This window comes from Bipolaris sorokiniana (genome assembly GCF_000338995.1).
Source record: "Bipolaris sorokiniana ND90Pr unplaced genomic scaffold COCSAscaffold_4, whole genome shotgun sequence".
Classification (NCBI taxonomy): Eukaryota; Fungi; Ascomycota; class Dothideomycetes; order Pleosporales; family Pleosporaceae; genus Bipolaris; species Bipolaris sorokiniana.
Window position 1 is genome coordinate 244,114 of NW_006911898.1, and position 21,579 is coordinate 265,692.

At 49.8% G+C, this 21,579-nt stretch overlaps 10 protein-coding genes across 10 annotated transcripts; 5 read left to right on the forward strand and 5 right to left on the reverse strand.

Moving 5' to 3' along the window:
• Window positions 1-251: 251 nt before the first annotated feature.
• On the forward strand, window positions 252-1,554 carry COCSADRAFT_34720 (uncharacterized protein). Its single transcript, XM_007699297.1, has 2 exons — window positions 252-877; window positions 942-1,554. The coding sequence occupies exons 1-2, from the start codon at window positions 373-375 to the stop codon at window positions 1,412-1,414; spliced, it is 978 nt and encodes a 325-aa protein (XP_007697487.1). The 5' UTR covers window positions 252-372; the 3' UTR covers window positions 1,415-1,554.
• Window positions 1,555-1,594: 40 nt separating this feature from the next.
• COCSADRAFT_85313 (uncharacterized protein) lies at window positions 1,595-3,574 on the reverse strand (the record flags this gene model as incomplete). The annotated part of the gene is made up of 5 exons (XM_007699511.1): window positions 1,595-2,114; window positions 2,171-2,344; window positions 2,398-2,967; window positions 3,036-3,181; window positions 3,230-3,574. 5 exons carry the CDS (start codon window positions 3,572-3,574, stop codon window positions 1,595-1,597), a joined length of 1,755 nt encoding a protein of 584 aa, XP_007697701.1.
• Window positions 3,575-4,569: 995 nt separating this feature from the next.
• On the forward strand, window positions 4,570-5,879 carry COCSADRAFT_169105 (uncharacterized protein; the record flags this gene model as incomplete). The annotated part of the gene is made up of 5 exons (XM_007699512.1): window positions 4,570-4,594; window positions 4,670-5,135; window positions 5,192-5,492; window positions 5,547-5,578; window positions 5,633-5,879. The coding sequence occupies 5 exons, from the start codon at window positions 4,570-4,572 to the stop codon at window positions 5,877-5,879; spliced, it is 1,071 nt and encodes a 356-aa protein (XP_007697702.1).
• An 842-nt stretch (window positions 5,880-6,721) lies between these two features.
• Window positions 6,722-7,705, forward strand: COCSADRAFT_295300 (uncharacterized protein). The gene is made up of 2 exons (XM_007699513.1): window positions 6,722-7,088; window positions 7,146-7,705. The coding sequence occupies exons 1-2, from the start codon at window positions 6,978-6,980 to the stop codon at window positions 7,593-7,595; spliced, it is 561 nt and encodes a 186-aa protein (XP_007697703.1). The 5' UTR covers window positions 6,722-6,977; the 3' UTR covers window positions 7,596-7,705.
• Window positions 7,706-7,817: 112 nt separating this feature from the next.
• On the reverse strand, window positions 7,818-9,803 carry COCSADRAFT_137444 (uncharacterized protein). The gene is made up of 3 exons (XM_007699514.1): window positions 9,197-9,803; window positions 8,768-9,144; window positions 7,818-8,696 (listed from the first exon to the last, which is right to left on the reverse strand). Exons 1-3 carry the CDS (start codon window positions 9,312-9,314, stop codon window positions 8,307-8,309), a joined length of 885 nt encoding a protein of 294 aa, XP_007697704.1. The 5' UTR covers window positions 9,315-9,803; the 3' UTR covers window positions 7,818-8,306.
• Window positions 9,804-9,915: 112 nt separating this feature from the next.
• COCSADRAFT_179496 (uncharacterized protein) lies at window positions 9,916-12,524 on the reverse strand. Its single transcript, XM_007699515.1, has 2 exons — window positions 10,780-12,524; window positions 9,916-10,728 (listed from the first exon to the last, which is right to left on the reverse strand). The coding sequence occupies exons 1-2, from the start codon at window positions 12,490-12,492 to the stop codon at window positions 9,997-9,999; spliced, it is 2,445 nt and encodes an 814-aa protein (XP_007697705.1). The 5' UTR covers window positions 12,493-12,524; the 3' UTR covers window positions 9,916-9,996.
• An 884-nt stretch (window positions 12,525-13,408) lies between these two features.
• Window positions 13,409-14,221, forward strand: COCSADRAFT_188559 (uncharacterized protein). Its single transcript, XM_007699516.1, has 3 exons — window positions 13,409-13,551; window positions 13,604-13,952; window positions 14,010-14,221. Exons 1-3 carry the CDS (start codon window positions 13,491-13,493, stop codon window positions 14,011-14,013), a joined length of 414 nt encoding a protein of 137 aa, XP_007697706.1. The 5' UTR covers window positions 13,409-13,490; the 3' UTR covers window positions 14,014-14,221.
• A 232-nt stretch (window positions 14,222-14,453) lies between these two features.
• COCSADRAFT_137450 (uncharacterized protein) lies at window positions 14,454-15,818 on the reverse strand. Its single transcript, XM_007699517.1, has 3 exons — window positions 15,682-15,818; window positions 15,485-15,625; window positions 14,454-15,438 (listed from the first exon to the last, which is right to left on the reverse strand). The coding sequence occupies exons 1-3, from the start codon at window positions 15,809-15,811 to the stop codon at window positions 14,510-14,512; spliced, it is 1,200 nt and encodes a 399-aa protein (XP_007697707.1). The 5' UTR covers window positions 15,812-15,818; the 3' UTR covers window positions 14,454-14,509.
• Window positions 15,819-17,423: 1,605 nt separating this feature from the next.
• COCSADRAFT_295358 (uncharacterized protein) lies at window positions 17,424-18,383 on the forward strand. The gene has a single exon (XM_007699518.1). The coding sequence runs from the start codon at window positions 17,474-17,476 to the stop codon at window positions 18,209-18,211; it is 738 nt and encodes a 245-aa protein (XP_007697708.1). The 5' UTR covers window positions 17,424-17,473; the 3' UTR covers window positions 18,212-18,383.
• A 613-nt stretch (window positions 18,384-18,996) lies between these two features.
• COCSADRAFT_137453 (uncharacterized protein) lies at window positions 18,997-20,918 on the reverse strand (the record flags this gene model as incomplete). The annotated part of the gene is made up of 6 exons (XM_007699519.1): window positions 18,997-19,846; window positions 19,903-19,992; window positions 20,043-20,168; window positions 20,220-20,326; window positions 20,376-20,554; window positions 20,603-20,918. 6 exons carry the CDS (start codon window positions 20,916-20,918, stop codon window positions 19,096-19,098), a joined length of 1,569 nt encoding a protein of 522 aa, XP_007697709.1. The 3' UTR covers window positions 18,997-19,095.
• Window positions 20,919-21,579: the final 661 nt, after the last annotated feature.

The window sequence follows — 21,579 nt, forward strand, 5'->3', positions numbered from 1 at the left end:
TAACTAAGAAAGGCGTAGAGTCGCATTACCTACTGTTCCTAGTAGCATCTCCCATCTCTTTTCTTGTCGCATTCGAACATCGAATTTGACTATAACATAGATTTCCCACGGTGATACTATGCTGTGACTGGTTTGGGTCTATCTATGCTGTGTACATACTTGACGTGACCCTGACACGGGGCATCGCGCTAAGTATCGAGTAGTAGGAGCGGCGCGATTCCGCACTCACAAGTCATCTTACAAACACATATCTAAGCTGTCAAGTCGCTTCTTTCGCTGCACGATAAATGCCGAAGCCACAATGCTTTCAATTCGTCCGGACCTGCATACATACCAGCTTCAGCTTCTCCTGCCACCCTTACTGCAGCTGACATGAAACCTTTTCGTCGCGTATCTTCCCTAATCACAACCGTACTTGGTATACAGCGAACTTCTGCGCAACAGCCCTCTTCTTCTAGCAACGCGACGTTAAATCCTCTCCAAGGTGTACAGCAACTTCTCATATCATCCTACGCCAGCAACATGACGCGTCTTGCACCTGTGATCTCCGTCTCCCACGGAGGAGGCCCCATGCCGCTTCTCGGCGATCCATCGCATACAGCCATTACAAACTCGCTCAAGACGCGGGTGCCCAAAATCCTCAAGCTAGGCACGCCAGACGCACCCAAAGCAATCGTCCTAGTCACAGCCCATTGGTCCACAACAAAGGTCACCATATCCAGCGGCCCCAAACACGAGTTGCTGTATGACTACTACGGATTCCCACCTGAATCCTACCAGATCAAACACGATGCGCCTGGGAGTCCAGAGGTGGCAGATCAAGTCGCCAAGGCGCTCAGTGAAGCGGGTATCGAATGCGAAAAGGATTCCAAGCGACGTAAGTCCTTCTCACTCGTCCTCTTTTTGTTTGGTGAGTTACATCGACTGATTACGAACCATAGCATGGGACCACGGCGTCTTCGTCCCAATGAAACTCATTGACCCCTCCGCCTCAACCCCCATAGTCCAACTCTCAGTCCTCTCCTCCGAGTCGGCCGCACAATCCTACGCAATTGGCCGCGCCCTGTCCACTCTCCGCAGCCAAAACATTGCCATTGTCGGTTCAGGCTTCGCTACCTTTCACAACTTGCGCTTGTTCGGTCAGCTCGCCAATCCATCGCTCCAGGCGCAGACTGCAGAGTGGAGTAAACACGTCACGGATGCTGCTATGACGGATGACGATGCGAAGAGGGAGGAGAAGTTTCTTCAGTGGAGAAAGTGGCCGCATGCGTATACTACGCACCCGAATGGCGGGGCTGAGCACTTTCTACCGCTAATTGTTTGTGCGGGAGCCGCGGGCACGACGCCGGGAAAGAGCTATGCTGACGCGCTGTATGGGACGGATATGTGGAGTTATCACTGGGACGAGGAGTGATTTCGTCATGACCCGAAACATTGAGGATATTCGACTATATAAAAATCTTACTTTCAAACCCAAACGCAAAAAGAAAAAGGATCCAATACATCCCTTTCCAAACCAAGTCCTTCCACCTGGAAACTCTTTTCTTTCCCCAACCCATTTTTTTCCTTAGTATACACAAACCCCCTTTACCCTTCACCTCCCTCCAATAGGCTTCATCCCATACCACCCAATAACGCCAATCCCCAAAAACGCACTCACCACACTCATCACCAGCGCCGCAATGCCCCTCGCCGTAAACCCATCCGGCAGCCTCCCGGGACTCCTATTCTCACCACTCAAATCCTCCAGGTTCTGTGTATTCCCCGCCGCATTCCCCTGCGTCGGCACACTCGCAGCACGACACACATCCCAGTGATCCTGCGGTATTTTACCGTCAAGTTGGCGCTGGACGGATAAGGGGGCTTCGATGATGGTGGCGGTTAACCCAGAGGCGACGTGCCATTCGATGTGGCAGTGGAAGAGCCAGACGCCTGGGTTGTCGGAGCGGAAGCGCAGGACGAGGTGGCCGTTTGGGCGGACGAGGATAGTGTCGCGGCGCATTGGGGTGGGGTTTTGCGAGGAGGGAGAAGGGGAAGAGGTGTTGTAGGAACCTGCTTCTGCGTCGCTGCGGACGAGGACTTGGAAGGTGTGGCCGTGGAGGTGGAAGGGGTGTCTTTTTGGGTTTTGTTAGATGTCTTTGTTTTTAGGGAAGGAGGGAGGAGGACGTACTTTCCGGGGTCCATGTTGTTCAGGATGATTTCTACGACTTGGTTTTGGGCGAGGATGAAGGCGTTGGTGTTGCTGCCATAGATGACGGGGTCTGTAGCGTTGGGTCCGGTGGAGAGGACGGTATAAAGGGTGGGTACTTTGGGGCCGACGTAGGTTACGTCGTTGAAGAAGGCACTGGGTATATGTGTTAGGTGTCTGATATCGGAAATATGGAAAGGAAGACTTACTAGTTTGCTCCGTCGTTCAAGACATCCATCTTTACGTTGAGAGTGATGGATTGGTCGACTCTATCGAATACTCCTTCCTTATCCCACGGTACGAGTTTGAAATCGTCAAACGGTTCAAAAGCATCTACGTCCTTCGCAGCTGGCAGTTCCTTTTTGTCGTCGTATACAAGCCACCCAGTGACATTTGGGTTCAGTCCTTTGGGCACTGTATCGAAGAGATCCTCGTCCATGCTGCCGACAAAGGCAAAGTTGGAATTTGTATCGTTCTTTGCGGTGACGAGCACGCTGTAGCGCTGAGCGGCAGTCAAGTAAATCATATCTGCGTCCATGGGCTCAGTGTATACGCCATCGACTTCGACAATGCGCATCGTGTGCTCCTCGAACCAGACATATTGGGCGGCAAAAGCGCCCATGTTGACCATGCGGAACAGATATGTTTTGCCAGGCTCAATACTGACAGTCAGATTCTGGATGTCGTTGAGTAGGGCTGCCTGAGGCACGGGTTCTGCGCCCGAGGGATTGGCAATGTTGATGAAGCTTGCGAGAAGGTTGTGCATTGAGTCGTGGTACCTGCAAATATCATCGTACTTGGTCAGTCACTCTCTTTCGATGATCCCCGTTTTAGAGGATTTGCTCACCAGTCAGATAGTGTTACTACGACCTCCTTGTCGTAAAGATCCTTGTGTGGACTCTCTGGATCATGCACGATGAGTGGTCCACGGAGACCATCAGGATACTGACCACGCTCATGGCTATGGTACCAATATGTTCCTGGTTGATTAACCTATAATGATCAGCTACAACTATTCTTCCTCGGAAACTTGATACTCACTGTGAAATTGTACGTAAAAGAGCTACCTGGAGGGATACCGCACTGGGTACCTCCAACCACGCCATCCATATGCGTCGTGCCATTCATAAATAAGCCGTGAAAATGCAAACTCGTTGACTGGTTCCCCAGTGAGTTCTTGACGTTGACAATGACCTGGTCGCCTTTTGTTGCTACGATAGCTGGGATGGGCCATTGCCCGTTGATTCCAATGGTTGGGCGATTATACTGTCCATCTGGATTTGCATATGTCCATGCTACATCGAAGTTGTACGTAACAGTCGCAGCCTGAGCGGTCGAACCCAGAAGTAGCAGTGAAACAAGGAAATTTGACAAGGAAATCGCCATGTTGGGCGGCGAGGTGAGAATTGAAGCGTCTAGTCAGCTACAAAGCTGTACTGGATGGTCCAGCAAGCAAGAGTACACCACGACGTACTCAGCTCAATGTGCCGATAATCAGACAAGACTAGGTCTGATTGTGTGAGCACGGAATCATCAGATAAATGGCACCAGACTGGTCCGATACTTGAAAATCAGATTATGCCTTGCCATCAGCTGCAGGCGACTAGCTGAAGCCACAATAGTTTCGGCGCCGAGTTATCAGATCATCTGCCGGAAGTTTGCAGTGTGAAAAGACACTGGTCAAACAACACAGAGCGGGGCATGTATGCTCTTTTGGTCAAGCCTGGTGTATGTACGGGCCGCATATCCAATCATGGCAGGCCTGCGTCAAGCATCCCGTCTCGTGATTTTCTGCGGGGTGCTAGCGATCAGCCTGTTATCGGACCATCTGATAATCTGGACCACTATCGGCCCAGCCATGTGGACAAGAGGCGCCGAAGAACCAATAAGCCTGCCTTAGCCTGCGCTATTAAAGTCTTGAAGTGATTTGGCGTGGCTGGGCATGATAATCCCGCTGATCATTGTTGTGGCGATTTTTGAAGCGTGTAGGGGTTTCGTGGGGGTAGCTGTAGTGTGGTATGAATGTAGTACTACTTCCTAGACAATGTGAAAACGATGGTTGAACAGCACCACCAGTATGCACCGAAAGCTTCTGAGAACAGTGACACCAACAAAAAAAAAACTTTCACAACATGTCATCGGTCTGCCCTCTGGCCTCGGCTCACAAACTTAATTGAATGCCAGGGTCATTGGGCATAGGTATTCCGAAACTCGGCTTTACACTAGCGTCATGATACAGAGACGGGATGCACATGCACGAGGAAGCTGAGAGCAGGTGCCGCCCACCCCCTCATCTGATTAGATTCTGTCTTCTTAAACTCGTCGCCCTTTATCTGATTCCTAGATTAAATGTCAATTGAGTGAGCTTGACAGCTATCAAGATGCCTAACGTCTTTGCAGTACCAGGTGTGTGAGCAGACTATACAACAACTGCCCCTCCACGCGCGCCTAGCGCCTTTCGTACTAACTTTGTACTACCAGTCTTCTTCATTTGCTTCCGCGAATGTCTGGAAACCAGCATTATTGTTTCTGTACTCCTCGCCTTCCTCAAGCAAACTCTGGGACCCTCGCAGGATGCCGCTGTCTATAAGCGACTCGTGCGCCAGGTCTGGTACGGCGTGGCAGCAGGTGTATTCATCTGCCTGATCATCTGCGCCGGCGTGATAGGAACCTTTTACACAGCGGGAAAGAATACTTTTGAGTCCGCTGAGAACATCTGGGAGGGCGTCTTTGGAATCGTGGCTAGCGTCATTATCACGCTCATGGGCGCGGCTTTGCTTCGCATTAGCAAGCTACAGGATAAATGGAGGGCTAAGATTTCTAAGGTGCTGGAGCAGAAAGATCGCAATCTACCTGTTAAGGGTAAATTGAAGCGCTGGACGGAGAAGTATGCCATGTTCATCTTGCCGTTTGTGACGGTGCTGCGTGAGGGCATTGAAGCAGTGCTGTAAGTCGATGCGACCCAACCTTTATAAAGTCCCCTCCAGCTAAATTAGCATCTAGATTCATCGCAGGTGTCAGTCTCAGCGCTCCAGCGACAAGTTTTCCCCTCGCTGTCATCTGCGGCCTGGGTGCAGGCGCCTTGGTCGGCTATCTCATCTACAAAGGCGGCAACAAGACTTCACTGCAGATCTTCCTTGTGGTATCCACATGCTTTCTCTACCTCGTAGCTGCAGGTCTCTTCTCCAAGGGTGTCTGGAGTCTTGAGCAAGATGCATGGGTCAAGCTCGCTGGAGAGGGTGCTGCTGAAGCCGGTGCGGGTCCTGGCAGCTATGATATCAGGAAAAGCGTTTGGCACGTCAACGTAAGTTTTGACCTCGTCTATCTTCAGATTCCTAGGTTGACTATTGCGCCATAGTGTTGTTCTCCGCTAGAAAACGGTAGTGGCGGGTAAGTATATGCCATTTCGTATACAAGATCCCCGCTAACGACGTCGCTTCACAGTTGGGGGATCTTCAATTCCCTGCTCGGCTGGCAGAACAGCGCGACCTACGGCTCTGTCATTTCCTACAACGTATACTGGATCACCGTCATCATCGGCTTCCTCTTCCTGGGCTGGAAAGAGCGCAAAGCCAGCCTCTCCCACACGGCTGAGATTGCAAGCGAGACATCCAGCGAAGAACGCGAAATTGTCACGGACAAGGCAGGCAACGAGCGCGCCGGAGTCAACACCGCTGTACGCGAGATTTGAGTAATAACAAAAAAGGGCACCCGCACGAGAACTCGGGTCTGCTTTATAAGGATAATGTCACGAGAGATGTATTGGGAGGCCTAGAAGACACAGCCCATCTTTCACAAAGGCTTATCGCGTATAGAGCCGACGCTAATGCGGTCCAAGATCCGGAAACAGAACTGCCACAAGAAATAATAGAATTATCCACACCATCTCCTGAAAAACACATTTCAGTAAAACAAAAATCCTCCGAGGAACATCAAACGTAATGTGATCGTCGATGTCGGCCAGGGCTGCCTGCTCTAGCAATGTGTATCTGTCGCACCGAACGCGTGTCGTTCAAGGGAGGGTTGTTTATCTGTGGGTCGTACTACTAGCAATCGATTGCAGCACGCAACAGTCAACGTCTGAGCACAAACCCCCATGTAACCTCGTTCTGCCATGTCCATTCCCCATGCTTCCCTTTTCTTTTCTTTTTCCCGCAATTCCCATTCCCCCCGTTTGTTTTTTGTGGAGATGCCGACTAACCCTCCCAAAACATGCGATGAATTACGAAGGCGCGGCTGACAAACACTGCACTGCTCAGCATTGTTGCCATATATAACTGCTATACGCTTGGTGTATCCTTAGAGCGTGGCTGAGTCCTGTCTCGCACTTCACCCCCCACGTACGCACACGCCTGATTCTGGGCGTCTCGAGTAGAAGGATGGAACACAGGGCTGTACTGGTTGGCGCGCAAGCGCGAGCGCGCGCGCAGCGGGGGGCCGAGTTGAAATCTATGCACGGAGTTGTACGCCCAAGAACCAATTTTACTTAAAGCAGTCGCTTGAACCCGCTTTTCGCTTTCCCGTACATGGTGTTCCCCCTTTCCCCAAATTCTTGCTTCACTTTCACTTTTGAACGTTCGGATTCACTCGTTCTTTCTCCTTCTGAGAGCAAACGGCTTTTGTGGGACCCAGCTGAAACGGTTCTCAGCTTCTCAGCTTCTATATTTACATATAATCACCTCACTTTCGCTTTGAAACCTTGACATACCGACATTGTCTAAAAGACGAACCTACGTGTAAAAGACAACCCAAATCCAAGCAAAACAAAAAAAAAACATCGAAAAGAAAGATGTATTCCAAAACCCTCATCCTTGCCCTCCTGGCAACGGCATCCACCACCGTCGCCGAATTCGCAATCATAACCACTCCCCTCCCCACCAACCTCAACGTCCTCACAGACGTATGTTCTTTCTCCCCCCCTCTCTCTCTAAACAACACCAACTAACCCCACACCCAGCTCTCCGCCTACAAATCCTCCATCCTCTCCCAAGTCTCATCCGGCCTCGCCTCTCTAACCGGCGACCCAGCCGCCATCTCCAGCGCCGCCTCCGCACACAAAGGCCTAGCCTCCTTTGCCGCAACAGCCACCTATTCGATTCCTCCCAAAGTAACCGAGATCGGGGCGCTGGAAACTTTCTCCACGACGCCAGTGTGGTATAGTGCGCTGCCGACCGATGTCAAGGCGTACTATGACGGGTTCAACAAGGAGGTGCAAGGCTTGATTGATCAGGCCATTTTGGGGGAGAGGAGGAATGAGACCGAGACCCAGTCCGGAGGTAGTCGCCCGACCGGAACGAGTGGTGGCGCGGGTGCGAAGGAGACGGGAGGTGCTGCCGGTGTGCGTAGTGCGGTGGGAGTTATGGGCGCGGGTATTGCGGTTGCAGTTGCGGGTGTTTTGGCTTTGTAGGCGGCGGATGATGTTAGGGGGTGGGCGTGGATCAAGGATCCTCAATGTCCTTGCATCGTCATGACAGGAAGAGGCTTGGGATGTTAGTGGTATTTTGAATGATGCGGCCTTGTTCTGTTCTCTTCTCTTTCGAGATATCTGGGGCTCTGTCCCCTATCACCTTTTACGACCTTCTCCAACGATACATTGTGTCTGGACACAAGTCCCTGCACAAATACTATGCTCCGTTCATATCACGCTAAAAGTGAAAAGTGCTCTTACGTATGTTTTTCTTGTTTCGTTTCTGTACTTGATTATTATGGACGAGACCATCCAAGCTCGTTCGAATATTATGCCGTGACACGATCTATAAGAGTTACAATATGTAAACGAAAGGCAGAAGTAAGTAGTGCAAATAAAGCGCAAGTGTGCGGTCAAGACTCTGGAAATGGAAAATAGAAAGACTATGGTGCCAGGGGCAAAAAGCCAAATCGCCAGTGACTACAAGATCGCTAATGGAAGAAGGTGTAGGAAATGCACAGTGACCGGTATACTTTAGACCACTGCATGGGGCCATTGGGTTACCCGCGCCTTGCTGAGAAAATTGGCATTGGCAAAGGATTTGCCATACCACAGCTGAACCTCAACGCTAAGCCAGTCCACACAGCCTACATAGGCAGACACAGCTGCGCGATGCGGTGAAAGTTGCTATCTCGTCTTTCAACGACATGTTTACTGGCTCTTCTTCGAGCCATTTCTTCTGGGTAGGCCTGCCAGCCTCCTCGCCTCACGGTCACCTTCGGCAAGCCATTGACTTGCTGTCTTCATCTGCACCCCATTGATCCATTGCTTGATTAGCATAAATGGCAGCGCTACCACCATGAAGATCCAAGGGACAGTGGAATCCATCTTGTTTGCGCGAGCCATCTCCATAGCTGCAGCAGAAAAGGGGCTAGCGAAGAACATGGAAGGCTCCGGGGCCGCGGGCGAGCCGGGTTGCAGTGAAGACGGGTTCTTGGAATCGGAGAACAGGGTCGGCGAGAGGTAGGGTGAGCTGAACGAGAGAAGATAGAGGGCGATAAAGAAGACTTCGTTCATGGCGCAGAGGGTGAAAAGAACTTTCTGCAGATATTGTCAGCAACTAAGGCATGGAAAGGGATATGCAACCAAACGTTGCTACATTTTAGACGTACGTTGTTCGAGTAGTACTGCTTCAGCAGCCAGTTCCTGCTCTCGTCGACATTCTTGTGGCTGCGCGCGCTACCACCCATGCTTAAGGTGGCATACATGTGCATGTAGTGGCTTGCCAGGTCTAGGGAAATCAGTAGCTGGAACACGATGCTCCACCTAGGGAAAGCCTGGGCCAAGAAAACGAGCAGACAGGTTGTTGTACACCTGTCCGTGACCATGTCCAAAACGGCGCCAAACTTGGTGCTCTGTTCGTATTTGCGGGCGGCATAGCCGTCCAGTGCATCCAGAAGACAGGATACGCTGTAGAGGAGAGTGCATGTGCGTGGGTGGAGAGGCATGTAGTAGAGCGATGTCAAGGCAAGGAAGACGCGCGAGTAGCCTACCAGTCTGTTAGCTAAATAACAGGAGTTGTGTGAGAAGAGCGAGCATACCAATCAAGTTGGGAATGAAGAGGAAGATGTTCTCTTGGGGGCCCTCGTGCTCCGGTCTTGGGGGCCTCACTGCTGCGCCATTGCCGTTGCCATTGGCTTGCTGCTGAACAGATGCCATGATGGAAGAGACTGTCTCTGTCGCACTGTCGCGTACTGTAATCGCAAACTCGATAGGTGCTGGACTTTGTGGCCTGAGATGTCCCGGATTACCCCGCTGCGCTTACTCTGGGGTGAAGGTTGAGTGCGTGCGCTGCTTACGCTCTGACGTACCAGGCAACAGCGATGCGTGTAGTAAGAAGAGCAGATAGAGGCTCGGAATCCAGTAGTCGTATGTGATCCGGTGCAAGGAGCCAGAGACGACGCGTTGATGGTTGAGCGGAGTGTGTCGTGTGAAGCCGGCGACAGCTGTTGGAGCTGTGCGGGCCAGAAAGTTGTCGAATGTCTAGTCGGCGCCGATAAGCCGATAACGAACCTCTGGGCTGCAGGGGCTGCAAGGGTCGAGGAACGCAGCGTCGTGGGACGAACCACTGCAAAAGCAAAGTGAAGGTATGCAAGTGTCTGCGGGAGAGCGTGTACGTGTCAAAGAGCAAGCCGAGTGCAGGTTTGTGGTACCTGGAAATTGAGCGCCAGAATTCCTTCGCCAGTTCGTCCGTCAGGTCCCGACTACCCGCCTAAGCCAGATAGGGGCTTGCTTGGCACATGAGGTCAACCGCACATCAGCCCCATTGTCACGGTTGTCATTATGTAAGTGTACATTTCTCTGATCGTACTATGCAAAAACACTAAACCCAGCTTTATGCCTACTCCTTGAAGCCCTTGAAGCTCGACTTGGCTGCAATCTTCTTGGACTTGGACTTCATCTTGGACTGCTTCTCCTTTGCAGTTCTTGTGCTCATGCCACGATCTTCCTTGCCCTTCTTCCACTGTTTGCCCTCTTTGCGCACATCCTTTGCTTCGAGCTTCTTCTTGTCCTTTCCGCTAAGCTTCTTCTTCTTGTCCTTACCTCCAGCCGGCCCGTTGAGCGCTGCCGCACTCCTCTCCTTTTCAGCCAACTTCTCCTTCTCCGTCTCAAACCATGTACGTCTCGGCCGGGCCTTGATTTCATCTTCGTGCACAATCAAGTTTTCACCGCGCTTGAGATCCCGCTCAGTGACAGTCATGGCACGCTCCTCTTTTTCTTCTTCCAAAACCTCCTCAATCTCCTTCTCCATACTCTTGATCTTCTTCATCCATCTCTCCGTCTCCTCCACAGGGACTTGACGGCTGACCACCTTGGCTCCTTGCTCGCGCGATGCCTTTACCGCTTGCTTGACCACTTTACGGTCCGGCTCTGCGGCAAGTGTACATGCTCGACCGCTTCTTCCGGCACGAGCCGTACGACCGACACGATGCAAGTAGATCTCGTGCGTCTGAGGCGCTTCGTAGTTGATGACTGTTGAAACGTTCTTGATATCAAGACCACGCGAGGCAACGTCAGTTGCAAGCAAGTAAGATGACTTGCCGGAACGGAATGCTTCGACAGCTTGAATACGCTATGGGGTCGTCAGTATCGTATTATGTACATAGTGGAGAGAACAACTTACCTGTTCTTGGCTCATGTTACCGTGAAGCTCGCTTGCCTTGAGCCCACAGAGTGCGAAGACAACTCGAACCCTATGCGCCTCTTTCTTTTGTCTGAAGAAAACGATGACCTTCTCAGTGTAGATCTTTTCACAGATGTACATCAAATATGCGAGCCTCTTGTCTTCCTTGCCTTGCCTTAACCTCACGAATTCCTGCGTCAATCCCTTGACGGTCTGTTTCTTAGCATCAACCATGAGCCGCACAGGCTTGTCCATACCAATTCGAATCAGTTTGTCGACTGAGCTCGTCATAGTAGCGGAGAAGAGCATTGTCTGGCGTGATTTGGGGATGGTGGTGAGGATCTCGTTCAGCTGACTTTCGAAACCTTCTTCGAGCATACGATCGGCTTCATCAAGAACAAGGATCTCGAGGTTCTCAACTTGAAAGGCAGCCGTGTTATGCATGTGGTCAATAAAACGACCGGGAGTTGCAATAACCACGTCTGGCCTCGTCTTCAAAACGGCTTCCTGTTCGCGCGAGGAGAAACCACCAGCCATCAACGCAAAAGTGATGTCTGTGAATGATGCGAGCTTCGTAGCAACATTGAAACATTGTACCGCCAACTCACGCGTAGGCATGAAGATGGCAACACGTGTGGTCGGGATCTTCTTCTGGCGGTACAGCAGACGCTCAAGGATGGGGATAAGGAAAGCAGCTGTTTTACCCGAACCAGTCTCGGCACCACCAACAACATCTTTTCCTTGCATAGCGATGGGAACAGCCTTGCTCTGAATGGGAGTTGGCTCCGTGAAGCCAACGGATGCTAGGCCCCGCAGAATAGGTCGCGAGAGCGACATAGCCTGGAATGATCCTGTCGCACCTTTTGTGCCCTTTTTCTTTTTGATCGTAACACTTTCTTCGGGCGCGAAAAAAGCGGCGGCCTTCTTGGCTTCAACGGCGTCTTCTTGCTCGCTTGCATCCTCATCTTCTGTCTCGGCAGCCTCGAGATCCATAGGGTGGGGAACGTGAGGTAAATCTTCCCCTTCGTCTGCATCGCCGTCTGACCCATCCTCCTCATCAGAGTCCTCGTTTGCCCTGTCTTGTTCATTGTCTGAACCCTCCTCATCCTCTTCGTCTTCAGAGTCGCTGGGAGCACCCATACCGAAGCCGTCCTCCGCCATGAGCTCGTCGTCGTCGCCGAAACCCTCAAAGTCACCGTCGACCGAGGCATCTGAGGATTCTGGCTGGGCAGTCTGCTTTGCCTTCTGCTTATTCCGCCTGCGCTCAATGATGTCGTCGACGTCTACAGCAGTGCTCTTCTTTCCAGACTCCTGTGCGACCGTGCCATTGTCGTTTCCCCAGCCGTCGAACTCCTCCACAAATCCTGTATCTATATCGCCCACAGCAAACTCGAAATCGCTGGCAATGTCGTCATTTTGCTCAATGTCCTCGCCTGGCTGTGGCATTACGTTGTCGTCTTCACCATCTTCGGGTTCTGGTTCAGGATCGGTGTGCTTTCCATTTTTTCCCTTCTTCTTGTCCTTCTTTGCCTTCTTTGAGGCGACTTCCTTGGGCCTGACACCCAGGTCCGGATCCTCTGTATATTTCCTCTTCTTGCCAGCGCCTGCTAGCTTTGCGCTCACCGCCGCAGACTCGTCGGCGCCACCATCGTCGGACACATCGTCATGGTCGGAGATGGTGTAGACAAAATCGTCGTCGAAACTGGGCGCCATAATTCCGAGGAGGATTTGCAAAAGAATTGTCGCGTGTGTACAAATTTCACAAGTCCCAAGCGGTCGCAAAAAAAGTTCGGCCCCGGAGATCTCTGCTGCCGCATCCCTGCAAGCCAAGGTGGGGCGCCGCTTCCGCCGCGACTAACTCGTCTTGCACATGTACACTTCATCCACAACAGACCGACTGGATGCCATCACATACGCTTGTCCAGGCCATGGGACACGACACGGCATTTGTTTCTACAGATTATGCATTTCCCGGCTGACATCATGTCTTACCTAACACCACAAACGGCTTCGTTGCAGTCCTATCCAGGTTTCCAACAGCCCGTGCCCACGGACGCGTCTGTTGAACAGTGACAGACACAAGTTCATTGGCCAACGATCCCCCGCCGCATTCAGAAGCCATGTTGATCTGGCTCGCATTCAGCAATACCGAGGGCATTACTTGGACTAATATTGTATTCCCAGTCCTGTACGAGGAGAGGCTACCATGTACACGCTTGCGTTGAACTAACACTACTCTATCGGCCAACATGCTCACTGGCCTGGCATCTAACTAACTTGGCCCCCACCTCCGTTATTTTTACAGCCACATCATCACCAATATGTTGGATTCGAGGCCTCGGGGCCCTGACAGAATCATAGTCTAGCTATATATCATACGTCATGCACAGACAACCGTTGAGTCTATACTGCTTTTTGGGGAAACTACGGGAAAAGCGGCTATCCGTGGGCCACAACCGCCTTAGTATGGTGGCCTGAAGACTCTTTAGTTCGGGTCAAGCACGAACAATTGGCTTGGGGCCAAAACTTAGAATCCATAATGACATCGATAGTGTTGTACAATACTGCACACTATAAGCCTCTTCTTACTCCACTCGTACTTCTCTCAAATATAAGTACAGCTTGTAGTCTCGGTATAATTGAAGCACAACAACACAGTCCAGACAATCACCTTCTCTCCTCCTTCACTAAACCAACAACCCCTCGCCAACATGCTCTTCTCTCGCCTTCCTCTCTTCGCAACCCTCCTCAGCGTGGTCACTGCTTGGGAAGGTAAGCCATACATGCTTACCCTCTCATTTTACTGAACTAACCAATTCTGAAGCCACCTTCTACAATGCTCCTGACTGTGACGCCAACGGTCTGACAATCTACCGCATAATGACCTCAGACGCATACGGTGCCTGTATTGAACTTGACGGCACCTTATATACCAATGTCGAATGCCGACAATACATCAATGGCGGTGCTACCAATTCAGAATGCACCGACGACAACATCTTCCCAATCTCCACTCTCTTCACATATGACGGCACCTACCAGTGCCGCTCTTACTATGCCGCTGGCTGCGAGGGACTGTACGATGAGCAGTCAAAGCATGAAGTCGGTGCACCTTATCAAAAGGAATGCGCGACTTATACTAAGCAGTACAAGTCTTTTGGTTGTACCAAGTAGTAAGTTATCAAGTGGGCGCTTTCCTGGATATGGCATGGCTAATGCGTTTGTTATAGTTAGTCCTAGTGTTTGATCATCATGATATGATGTAAATGGTGAAATTTTGAGGAAGCGATGGACACGCGGTTTTATTGAAGACAAAAGGAAAATAGGCTGACAAGGTATCCAAAGCTCAGTGGACCATTAGAACCAATAGAATTGACGATATCTGAAAACGATATTACTACTGCTATGGATCAAAAGATAACAATATCACATGTTATACCACTACTTGTGCTTCTTGAACTACTCCCCATATACTCAGACTTCCGCTTCGGAAATACACTATCATATCTCTCCCGTATTTCCTCTTTGCGCCGCTGGTAAACTGATCGACTTCTAGCGCAAGGTGCTTACTATCTATCTACGTGTTCAGGAAAAGATAGAACGTTGATCACATTTTAAATTAACTCTCTGCAAAGACTCATAATCGTGAGTTAAATATGATTAAGACGAGACATCGCGAGGTACATCATGTACTGTAAATTGGAATTTCATACCTTATCATCAAAGCTACCTATAAAGGAATACGTTCGCCAAACAGTCTTCGCGCATTCTGAGCAAATATCCCAGACCTCTCAGCATTCGTGACAAACGGCGACGTCTGAATACCAATCAACGATGGGCCATACGTAAAAATTGGTGCATACGGGAAATCCGTCCCAAAAAAGAGATTTGTCGTCGAAATATCGTAAGCCAGGAGTCCTCCAACCTGGTGAAAGTACGTTGGGCCTGCAGAATCCCAGAAGAAACGTGTCTTTAGGACGTTCATAGTCCGATCGTAAATTGCTGGGAATGACTTCAAAAGCCGATCGGCGACCGAAGGAAACGCACCACCAACGTGCGGAATAATGTAGTTGATGTTGGTAAAGTTCAGCAAGGTCTGTGTAACGGCAAGGTCCCCCAGCATACGCGCTGTCTCGAAGTAGAATTCAATGTTTCCGGTAGGGTATACAGTCGGGTTGGCCTCGATCAATGTGCCGTTGACGCGTATATACGGTGTCGTGGGGTGCACGTATATAATTTGGCTGCTCCCACGCGCGTTCATTGCTTCGAAGAAGGGCTTGAAAGCAGAATCACCAAGATAGCGCCCTTCAAAGTTCGAATAGAGCGCAATACCAGCGGCTCCGAGCGTGTCGAGCGCGTATGTAGCTTCAGCGATGGCATTTGGGGTATATGGTAGCGGGACGACAGCGTAAAATGTGAATTTATCTGGGTAGGCCCGAGCAAATGCTGCAGATTGTTCGTTGATCAGTCGCGCAAGTGCAATTGTGGCGGCCTGATCTCCTGGGTATACATTTGCACCCGGTGCAGAGAAGGCTAGGACGGCTTGAGAAATGCTTTGGCTGGCCATGAAGTCGAGGTGTCCGGTTACATTCCATGATGGTGTGGGATTCCCGCCGGTTCTGGGAACAATTGCACGGTACCAATCTGGTACGCAATGCGCTATGGCTATTAGATGCAAGATTGGAATGTGAGAATTTGAACATACCATGAACGTCGATGAGTCCAGTGAGATTGGAAACAGCCCGCGCTGAGAGCTTTGACGTGACAGCATCGGCGTATGTGGAAGCTATACTTTCAAGTGTAGAAGATAGATCCAGACCCGGAACAGCCCCAAGGTCAATCAAGTCTGTGTGGCGATGATCAGAAGTCCTGCAAACGAATTTGTGGGTATTGGAATCGTACCAGCTTTAGCGCGTTGGGCGATGGAGTGAATGACATCTGGGGGTTCATATCTCTTGGGCGAACCGCTTACACAAGTAGCGAATGCAACTGCCCATCCGAGCAGGGTAAATGATCTCTGAATAGCCCTCATCTTGATGTGATGTGAATGAAAGACGGCAATGGTAGAGGACCTACAGATACAAATGTTTTTATGCCTTGCGTATAGTAATCGACAGGCACATGGCCCAGAACAGGGAAGCATTCCATCTCTAATTACCATCCAATGAATGCACGCTGAGCACGATCTGTAAGCAAAGGCACTGCAGTAGTACGGGTGGGAGTGGATAAAGAGGCCCGCGCTAAACTCAGATCTGTAAGACAGGCAAAGACACCTGATAAGCGAACTAGAACTCTGCAGCCATATATTTCTATGCGCAAATTGATTGGACTATTTGGTAAGCCGAGCCTTTCTTATTAGGCATCAAACCATGTCCTACTCAGCTATGTGGGACTGCTACCAGATGTGTCCGTGGAGTAAGGCACGCCACCAATATGATCGGCAGGCATCCCAAGTCCGCAGCTGACAGTGGGGCGCCGGTATCCCCACTTGATTGAACCAAGAATTTGATGAAACGTTCTTCAATTTTCCTTTAGAATAATTACGTGCCGAATTGCTTCTTGACAAGAAGTTTGCAATGAGATGGTCCAGCCCAGCATATTGTCGGTTAGCACAGTGTCTGTTTTCATCTGACAAGTCCTTTCTCTTGTACATGATATTCGAGCGTTCGCCTGAACCCTTCTTTTCTCCAGAGTTCTCTGTAAACAGTTCGTCTAGCATAAACTCGCCTTCTTCATCACGTTTTGTCTCTTTCAATTGCTACCGAGCTCTCTTGCGGACGGTGTCGACGGTGGTTTCTGTAAGAATGCATGATTACAGATTTCATGTAAGTGTTGGGAATAGTACACCTTTTCTTGAAGTTGTAGGTTGAACCTACCAATTTGAAATAATGGTACATGATATTAGCATCAAGCTCGCCGTTGTGCTGACGGACCTCCTCAAGAGTGCCTCTCATATACTATCGATGACGGATATCGAGTAACAAATAACGTTGGTAGTTTCTGGAATAAAATGCAAATCAGGCTGTTCTGATAGGATCGTATGCGGGCTGGTGGCGATACGTATCATGGCCTTGGCAATATCAGATTCCGGATGCTTGACATTGGCGCCGACACCGCTGGGTAACAACCTATTTATTCTTGCCAACTATGGTGATCTCAAAATTCACTGGAATAATGTAGTCATCATTGGCGAGCCGTGTTGAAAGATAGAATTGAAAGAACGATCTCAGAAGCGGGAAGAGAGACTTTGTCTATACATAAAGGTCGCCGTGCTGAAGTTCGCTGGAACAGACATTCGTACAATGTAATAATGAGCAACTACAAATATCCCAACCCAGAAAATCGATATTGCACGTGCTAACCATGATTTTTGAATACTTACCATGGTTCGCGCGTTTTTTGGAGTGTCAGTCGGCGAATTTCCGTGTTCGCAGTCTTTACCATTCAACCACTCACAGACAGTGCGTTTGATTTTAGGCCTCCTCAAGAGGCATCACTGATTCTATTAAAGCGTTCTTCAAACTTATTTCTACTGCGTATCTGTGTATGGGAATAATGCGATGCGACTCTTTACTATTTAGCAATGATAGCTTCTCATAACTTGATATGCATCAACAGGCTACTTTACGAGGAGAAAGACATAGCGTTTGTGATTTCTCAATACTAACTATAACGCACCTACTTCTCGGATAACATGGCTTCCTCGAGCGAACCGTCTTGCTCACGTGGATTGAACAGCTACCCAGACCCGTGGTGTGCAGTGTATTCAAACGTGGCGACCGATCCTTCTGGTATGAAGGATATAAACCACCACTCCAAAAACGAAGCCAATCCCAAGAATGAAGTCATCCCTACCCCCAACCGTATTACCGAATTCTTCTGCCAAGCGGATGGAACCTGTAGAATGCCTACTGTGAAACCGCTTGGACCCGACCCGTCGATTTGGCCTTCAACACCACCACCCCCAGACCAGTGGTCATCTTCCAACACAAAATGCTCAATAGCATGGCCTGACCTTTCAACCTTTCTACCCGTGCCACAAGGCCCCATTGAACCACCAACTTCTAAATATCGACTGAAAACCCGAGAACAAGAAGAACCGTGCGAGAAACTCGGCAGCGCCGTGTTACTAGAAGGCAGTATACCCTACTTTGGCACCGGATGCGGAGAATACGGTCGCAAAATTGATACCAATGCCATATGTCGCTTCTTTGACAAAAACCGCATGAGGAGACAACAATGTGCAAAAGAAGACACACCACTAATTTTCTCTTCCGTCTTACCACCGTCCACTCGGCAAGCCGCCGCTCCATCCCGCCAGCCCGATTCACCACTCATGGTCTGTGCATATCCTGCACCACCACAACCTGTGACACCATCCGCTTCAAGATACGAAACCTACAGCCACGCACTCGCTAGCCGCCCCTCCTAAATCACAACTCTGCCATTCCTTCCGCGCCACCCCCTGATGCATGAATTTCCCGCGCTGCATAGAGGTCCCGACCGGATGGTTGTAACGACGAGAGATGAGCAAAGGGAAGAAAAGACACTCTTTTCGTCAACGACCATTGTGGCTTGTCTGAGCAATATTCGCGGCGCGAAAAAGGGCCTAGACATGCAGACGACGTTTTGTTATCCGGGTAAATAGGCCTAGTAGGTATTTGTGAAGCTCCGTGTATGAGACATCTCGTCGACTTTCCACATCGGAGAAAAAGTGGTGGGGAAGTGAGCTGGGTAGTTTGGTTTACAAGGGAAGGATTTGTTTCTATACTTACTACCATGTCATGTGCACATGTCGATCTTTAGATCGCTATCACAGTGGGTACCCTTTTCTACGACTGCCAAGAGAGGTATGTATACCGGCTGATCAGGTTAGAAGCGTGACAAATTCTAGAACGCGCCCCGCATGGTAGCAAAACACATGTCGAAACCGCATCCACAGGTGGGTCTGGTGTTGTCCTTGGCGAGTACAATGAGAGAACTTGCCTTAGGCTTCTAGAATCAAGGCTTGGGCGATGAAGATGGCAATAGTAACGCGTGTGAACTAGTAGTGGTAATGATTAATATTTTATAATTATAATTATGATGAATAGGGTAGTTTCATCATGTTCTGTAATCTTTCCAGAAGTTGTGTGACGGAGAAAGGGGAGCAACACGTAGATGATCGTAGCCAGGATAATGAAGTTCAATAACATGAACAGGAAAAGCAATTGCATTATCATTCAAGGGTATTATCCTAACTAAGAAGGCAGGCAGGTAAAAGGCAAAAATATATGGGGGCATTCATCGAAACAGCAGTGGTGCGAGACGTAATATTCAGAGAGCGCTATGAAGCTTGCCTGCGAGCTCCACATACCTAGGCCAGGTATTTGTGAAAACAAGGTATTTGATGCTGTCGTATGCAGCGTCGAAAATTTCGTCTGTAAATTCACTCGGTACTATGCTCTTTGTACTCGAGGTGGATGATGATGTTGTGTCACTTCGGATACTGGTTGGGCGACTGAGCGTGTCTTCCCATGGACATACGACGTTTTCCCGGAAGACGGGTGATTGGATATCGTCGGGCGTTTTGCAGCGTGGCATATATGGGTCGAATTCTACTTCTGCGAAAACGGTTTGCAGCGTCTTGAAGATCTTGTATTCGATGTTGATGGCCATCTCAGCGGTAAAAGGGTTGACGAGCGTGAAGAAGATGAGGGACGCCTCGTTAAACATCTGGCGGCGTTGCGCTGTAGTGACGACCTTAAGGCCGGCCCATTTTCTCCTAAAGTTGCGCACTTCGCGCAAGAAGATACAGTTCTCGGCTGTGAACTCACGGGCTGCGGCCCAGGCGATGAGGGGCTCGATGCTGTGTTCGATGCTGAATTCCAGCGCTTGCATAGATACTTTGGTTCTGGCAGATTTGTCGAGGCTCTCAATTGGCGACTTTTCGACCAAAATAGACCGTGAAGATTTGAAAGAATCAGTTTCGGAGATTGAAGAGCGACGATATGGCTGCATCTTCAGTGCGTCCCGGAGAGGGATGACGATCAAGACTTGCTGGCAAACTATCAGTGATGGTATGAACCTATTCGGTAGAGTCAGTATCAAGATCGAAGCACTACGGGCAAAACCTAAACTTACCATCCTGCTGGTGCAAAGAATCTACTGACGCTGGTAGCGATTTCCATGTTTGAGTATGTGAAGGCGATCCAAAGTGGTGTTCCTGGTAGACTACACAGAATGTAAGTAACTTGAGTAAGGAACTGGAAAACTAAACATACCCAGCAATGATGGCGAGTCTTGTTTGCCAGGCCCACGAGTGGACGTCCCTGATGTCACGGATCTTCCATAGAATCCAAGGGCCCACTAGCATCGTCCAGAATAGTTGAACGAAAATCGATGGAATCCTGCACTATGATTAGTTCAGACGTCCATCTTTTCGCAAACGCGTCACATACCATTCACCCCCTCGACGGCACTTGTGGTAGTCTGTAGCCACTCCAAAGAAGCCATAAGACGCATGAAAACGGCGCGAACCGAAGAACAATATAATGGCAGGAATAAACTGTACTGGTTAGCGCAAAAAACTTGTGATCCAAGCAGGCAGCTCTTACTGAAAATGCTAATCCAGTCAAGGTACCAAAGTACACCTTCTTTGCTGCATCGAGATCTCGCCACGCTTCGTATAGCCCACGGGGGGTGTATGAGATGCGCTTCTTGCGTGCTCCTTCAAGGAAGTTGCGCGTCAACCGATTCTGCCTCTCATAGACTGTGAGAACCTTTGCATTGCAAGCTTTGAAGCGTTAGTAAAGGCGTATGGTTGTAAGCTAAAGATACTCACCCTGGAAAAATGCCATGCCAGATGGAAGGAAGACAGACATGATCCAGAATTCGGCTGAACAAGGAAAGAAGCCATTCCAAGGGTAGACAAACAGGACAATGCTGAGATACACATGGAGCATACAAACTGCTGCGAAAAGCACTTTGATGTTTCGTAGTTGTATGCAGAATGCATCACGTCGTCGATATAAAAAGTAGAGCTCTGCAGATAGTGTGATGGTGTAGAATATGGCGAAGACCATGTAGCCTATCCCAAGGGCGTCCATGTTCATTCTCCTCTCGCCATCTAGCGCTCGTGGGCGCATGACGGCTGCCATGACGACCAGGCTGTAGGATTGCTGAGTAAGTGTGATAGTTTCGACTGATAGTCAACGAGGTATGAAGATTTGAAGACTCGGATCCCCCCTCTTACTTAATGGAACGAATGTGGAGACGTGTTGCTCAGAGAACTGATTTCAACAGGTACCGAGTACACGGCCCAAGTCATGCAACGGGCCGCAGGGTGAAGAAAGCGACATAAGACTGCAGAAGGCGGGAAGGCGGTAGAAGGATTGAGTTTGACGGGCACATGGGCCTGTTCTGGCTAAGAGGGTCAGCGGGATGTGTTTGGACATGGCTCAGTGGCCTCAGTCATAAGCGCTTACTCGAAACTGGTAAAGACGGATGCTGCTCAGCCAGAACGATTGTATGTTATTAGTGTAACGGAAGGGATGCGCATCTGCTGCATGGAGAGACGTGCAAACGCTGCATGCGGGTAATTGTCACAAGGCCTAACGTGCGAATAGAGGCTGCTACCTTGTCCTATTGCTACCGCTACAAGAAGAGACAAGTCTGATTGGAACCGCTAGATGCATTGGTCAACTTGTGGTGTCTGTATATTTTGAAAACAGCAAGATGATTGGATGGAAATGTTGAGCATGGGGCACCTGGGTGTGTGGCTCTCGTTTGTCTTGGATCATCGCGTCCCAGTTCAGACGT

What these genes read in the sequence shown, in the direction of transcription:
- COCSADRAFT_34720 (XM_007699297.1), top strand. Translation starts at nt 373, where the DNA reads ATGAAACCTTTTCGTCGCGTATCTTCCCTAATCACAACCGTACTTGGT. An exon ending in CGAAAAGGATTCCAAGCGAC is followed by an intron (nt 878 to 941) that starts GTAAGTCCTTCT and finishes TACGAACCATAG; the next exon opens with CATGGGACCACGGCGTCTTC.
- COCSADRAFT_295300 (XM_007699513.1), top strand. Translation starts at nt 6,978, where the DNA reads ATGTATTCCAAAACCCTCATCCTTGCCCTCCTGGCAACGGCATCCACC. An exon ending in ACCTCAACGTCCTCACAGAC is followed by an intron (nt 7,089 to 7,145) that starts GTATGTTCTTTC and finishes CCCCACACCCAG; the next exon opens with CTCTCCGCCTACAAATCCTC.
- COCSADRAFT_137444 (XM_007699514.1), bottom strand. Translation starts at nt 9,314, where the DNA reads ATGGCATCTGTTCAGCAGCAAGCCAATGGCAACGGCAATGGCGCAGCA. An exon ending in CTTCATTCCCAACTTGATTG is followed by an intron (nt 9,145 to 9,196) that starts GTATGCTCGCTC and finishes ACAGACTGGTAG; the next exon opens with GCTACTCGCGCGTCTTCCTT. An exon ending in AGCAGTACTACTCGAACAAC is followed by an intron (nt 8,697 to 8,767) that starts GTACGTCTAAAA and finishes CAATATCTGCAG; the next exon opens with AAAGTTCTTTTCACCCTCTG.
- COCSADRAFT_179496 (XM_007699515.1), bottom strand. Translation starts at nt 12,492, where the DNA reads ATGGCGCCCAGTTTCGACGACGATTTTGTCTACACCATCTCCGACCAT. An exon ending in GTAACATGAGCCAAGAACAG is followed by an intron (nt 10,729 to 10,779) that starts GTAAGTTGTTCT and finishes ACGACCCCATAG; the next exon opens with CGTATTCAAGCTGTCGAAGC.
- COCSADRAFT_188559 (XM_007699516.1), top strand. Translation starts at nt 13,491, where the DNA reads ATGCTCTTCTCTCGCCTTCCTCTCTTCGCAACCCTCCTCAGCGTGGTC. An exon ending in CGTGGTCACTGCTTGGGAAG is followed by an intron (nt 13,552 to 13,603) that starts GTAAGCCATACA and finishes CCAATTCTGAAG; the next exon opens with CCACCTTCTACAATGCTCCT.
- COCSADRAFT_137450 (XM_007699517.1), bottom strand. Translation starts at nt 15,811, where the DNA reads ATGAGGGCTATTCAGAGATCATTTACCCTGCTCGGATGGGCAGTTGCA. An exon ending in CGCCCAACGCGCTAAAGCTG is followed by an intron (nt 15,626 to 15,681) that starts GTACGATTCCAA and finishes ATCGCCACACAG; the next exon opens with ACTTGATTGACCTTGGGGCT. An exon ending in TGGACTCATCGACGTTCATG is followed by an intron (nt 15,439 to 15,484) that starts GTATGTTCAAAT and finishes TAATAGCCATAG; the next exon opens with CGCATTGCGTACCAGATTGG.
- COCSADRAFT_295358 (XM_007699518.1), top strand. Translation starts at nt 17,474, where the DNA reads ATGGCTTCCTCGAGCGAACCGTCTTGCTCACGTGGATTGAACAGCTAC.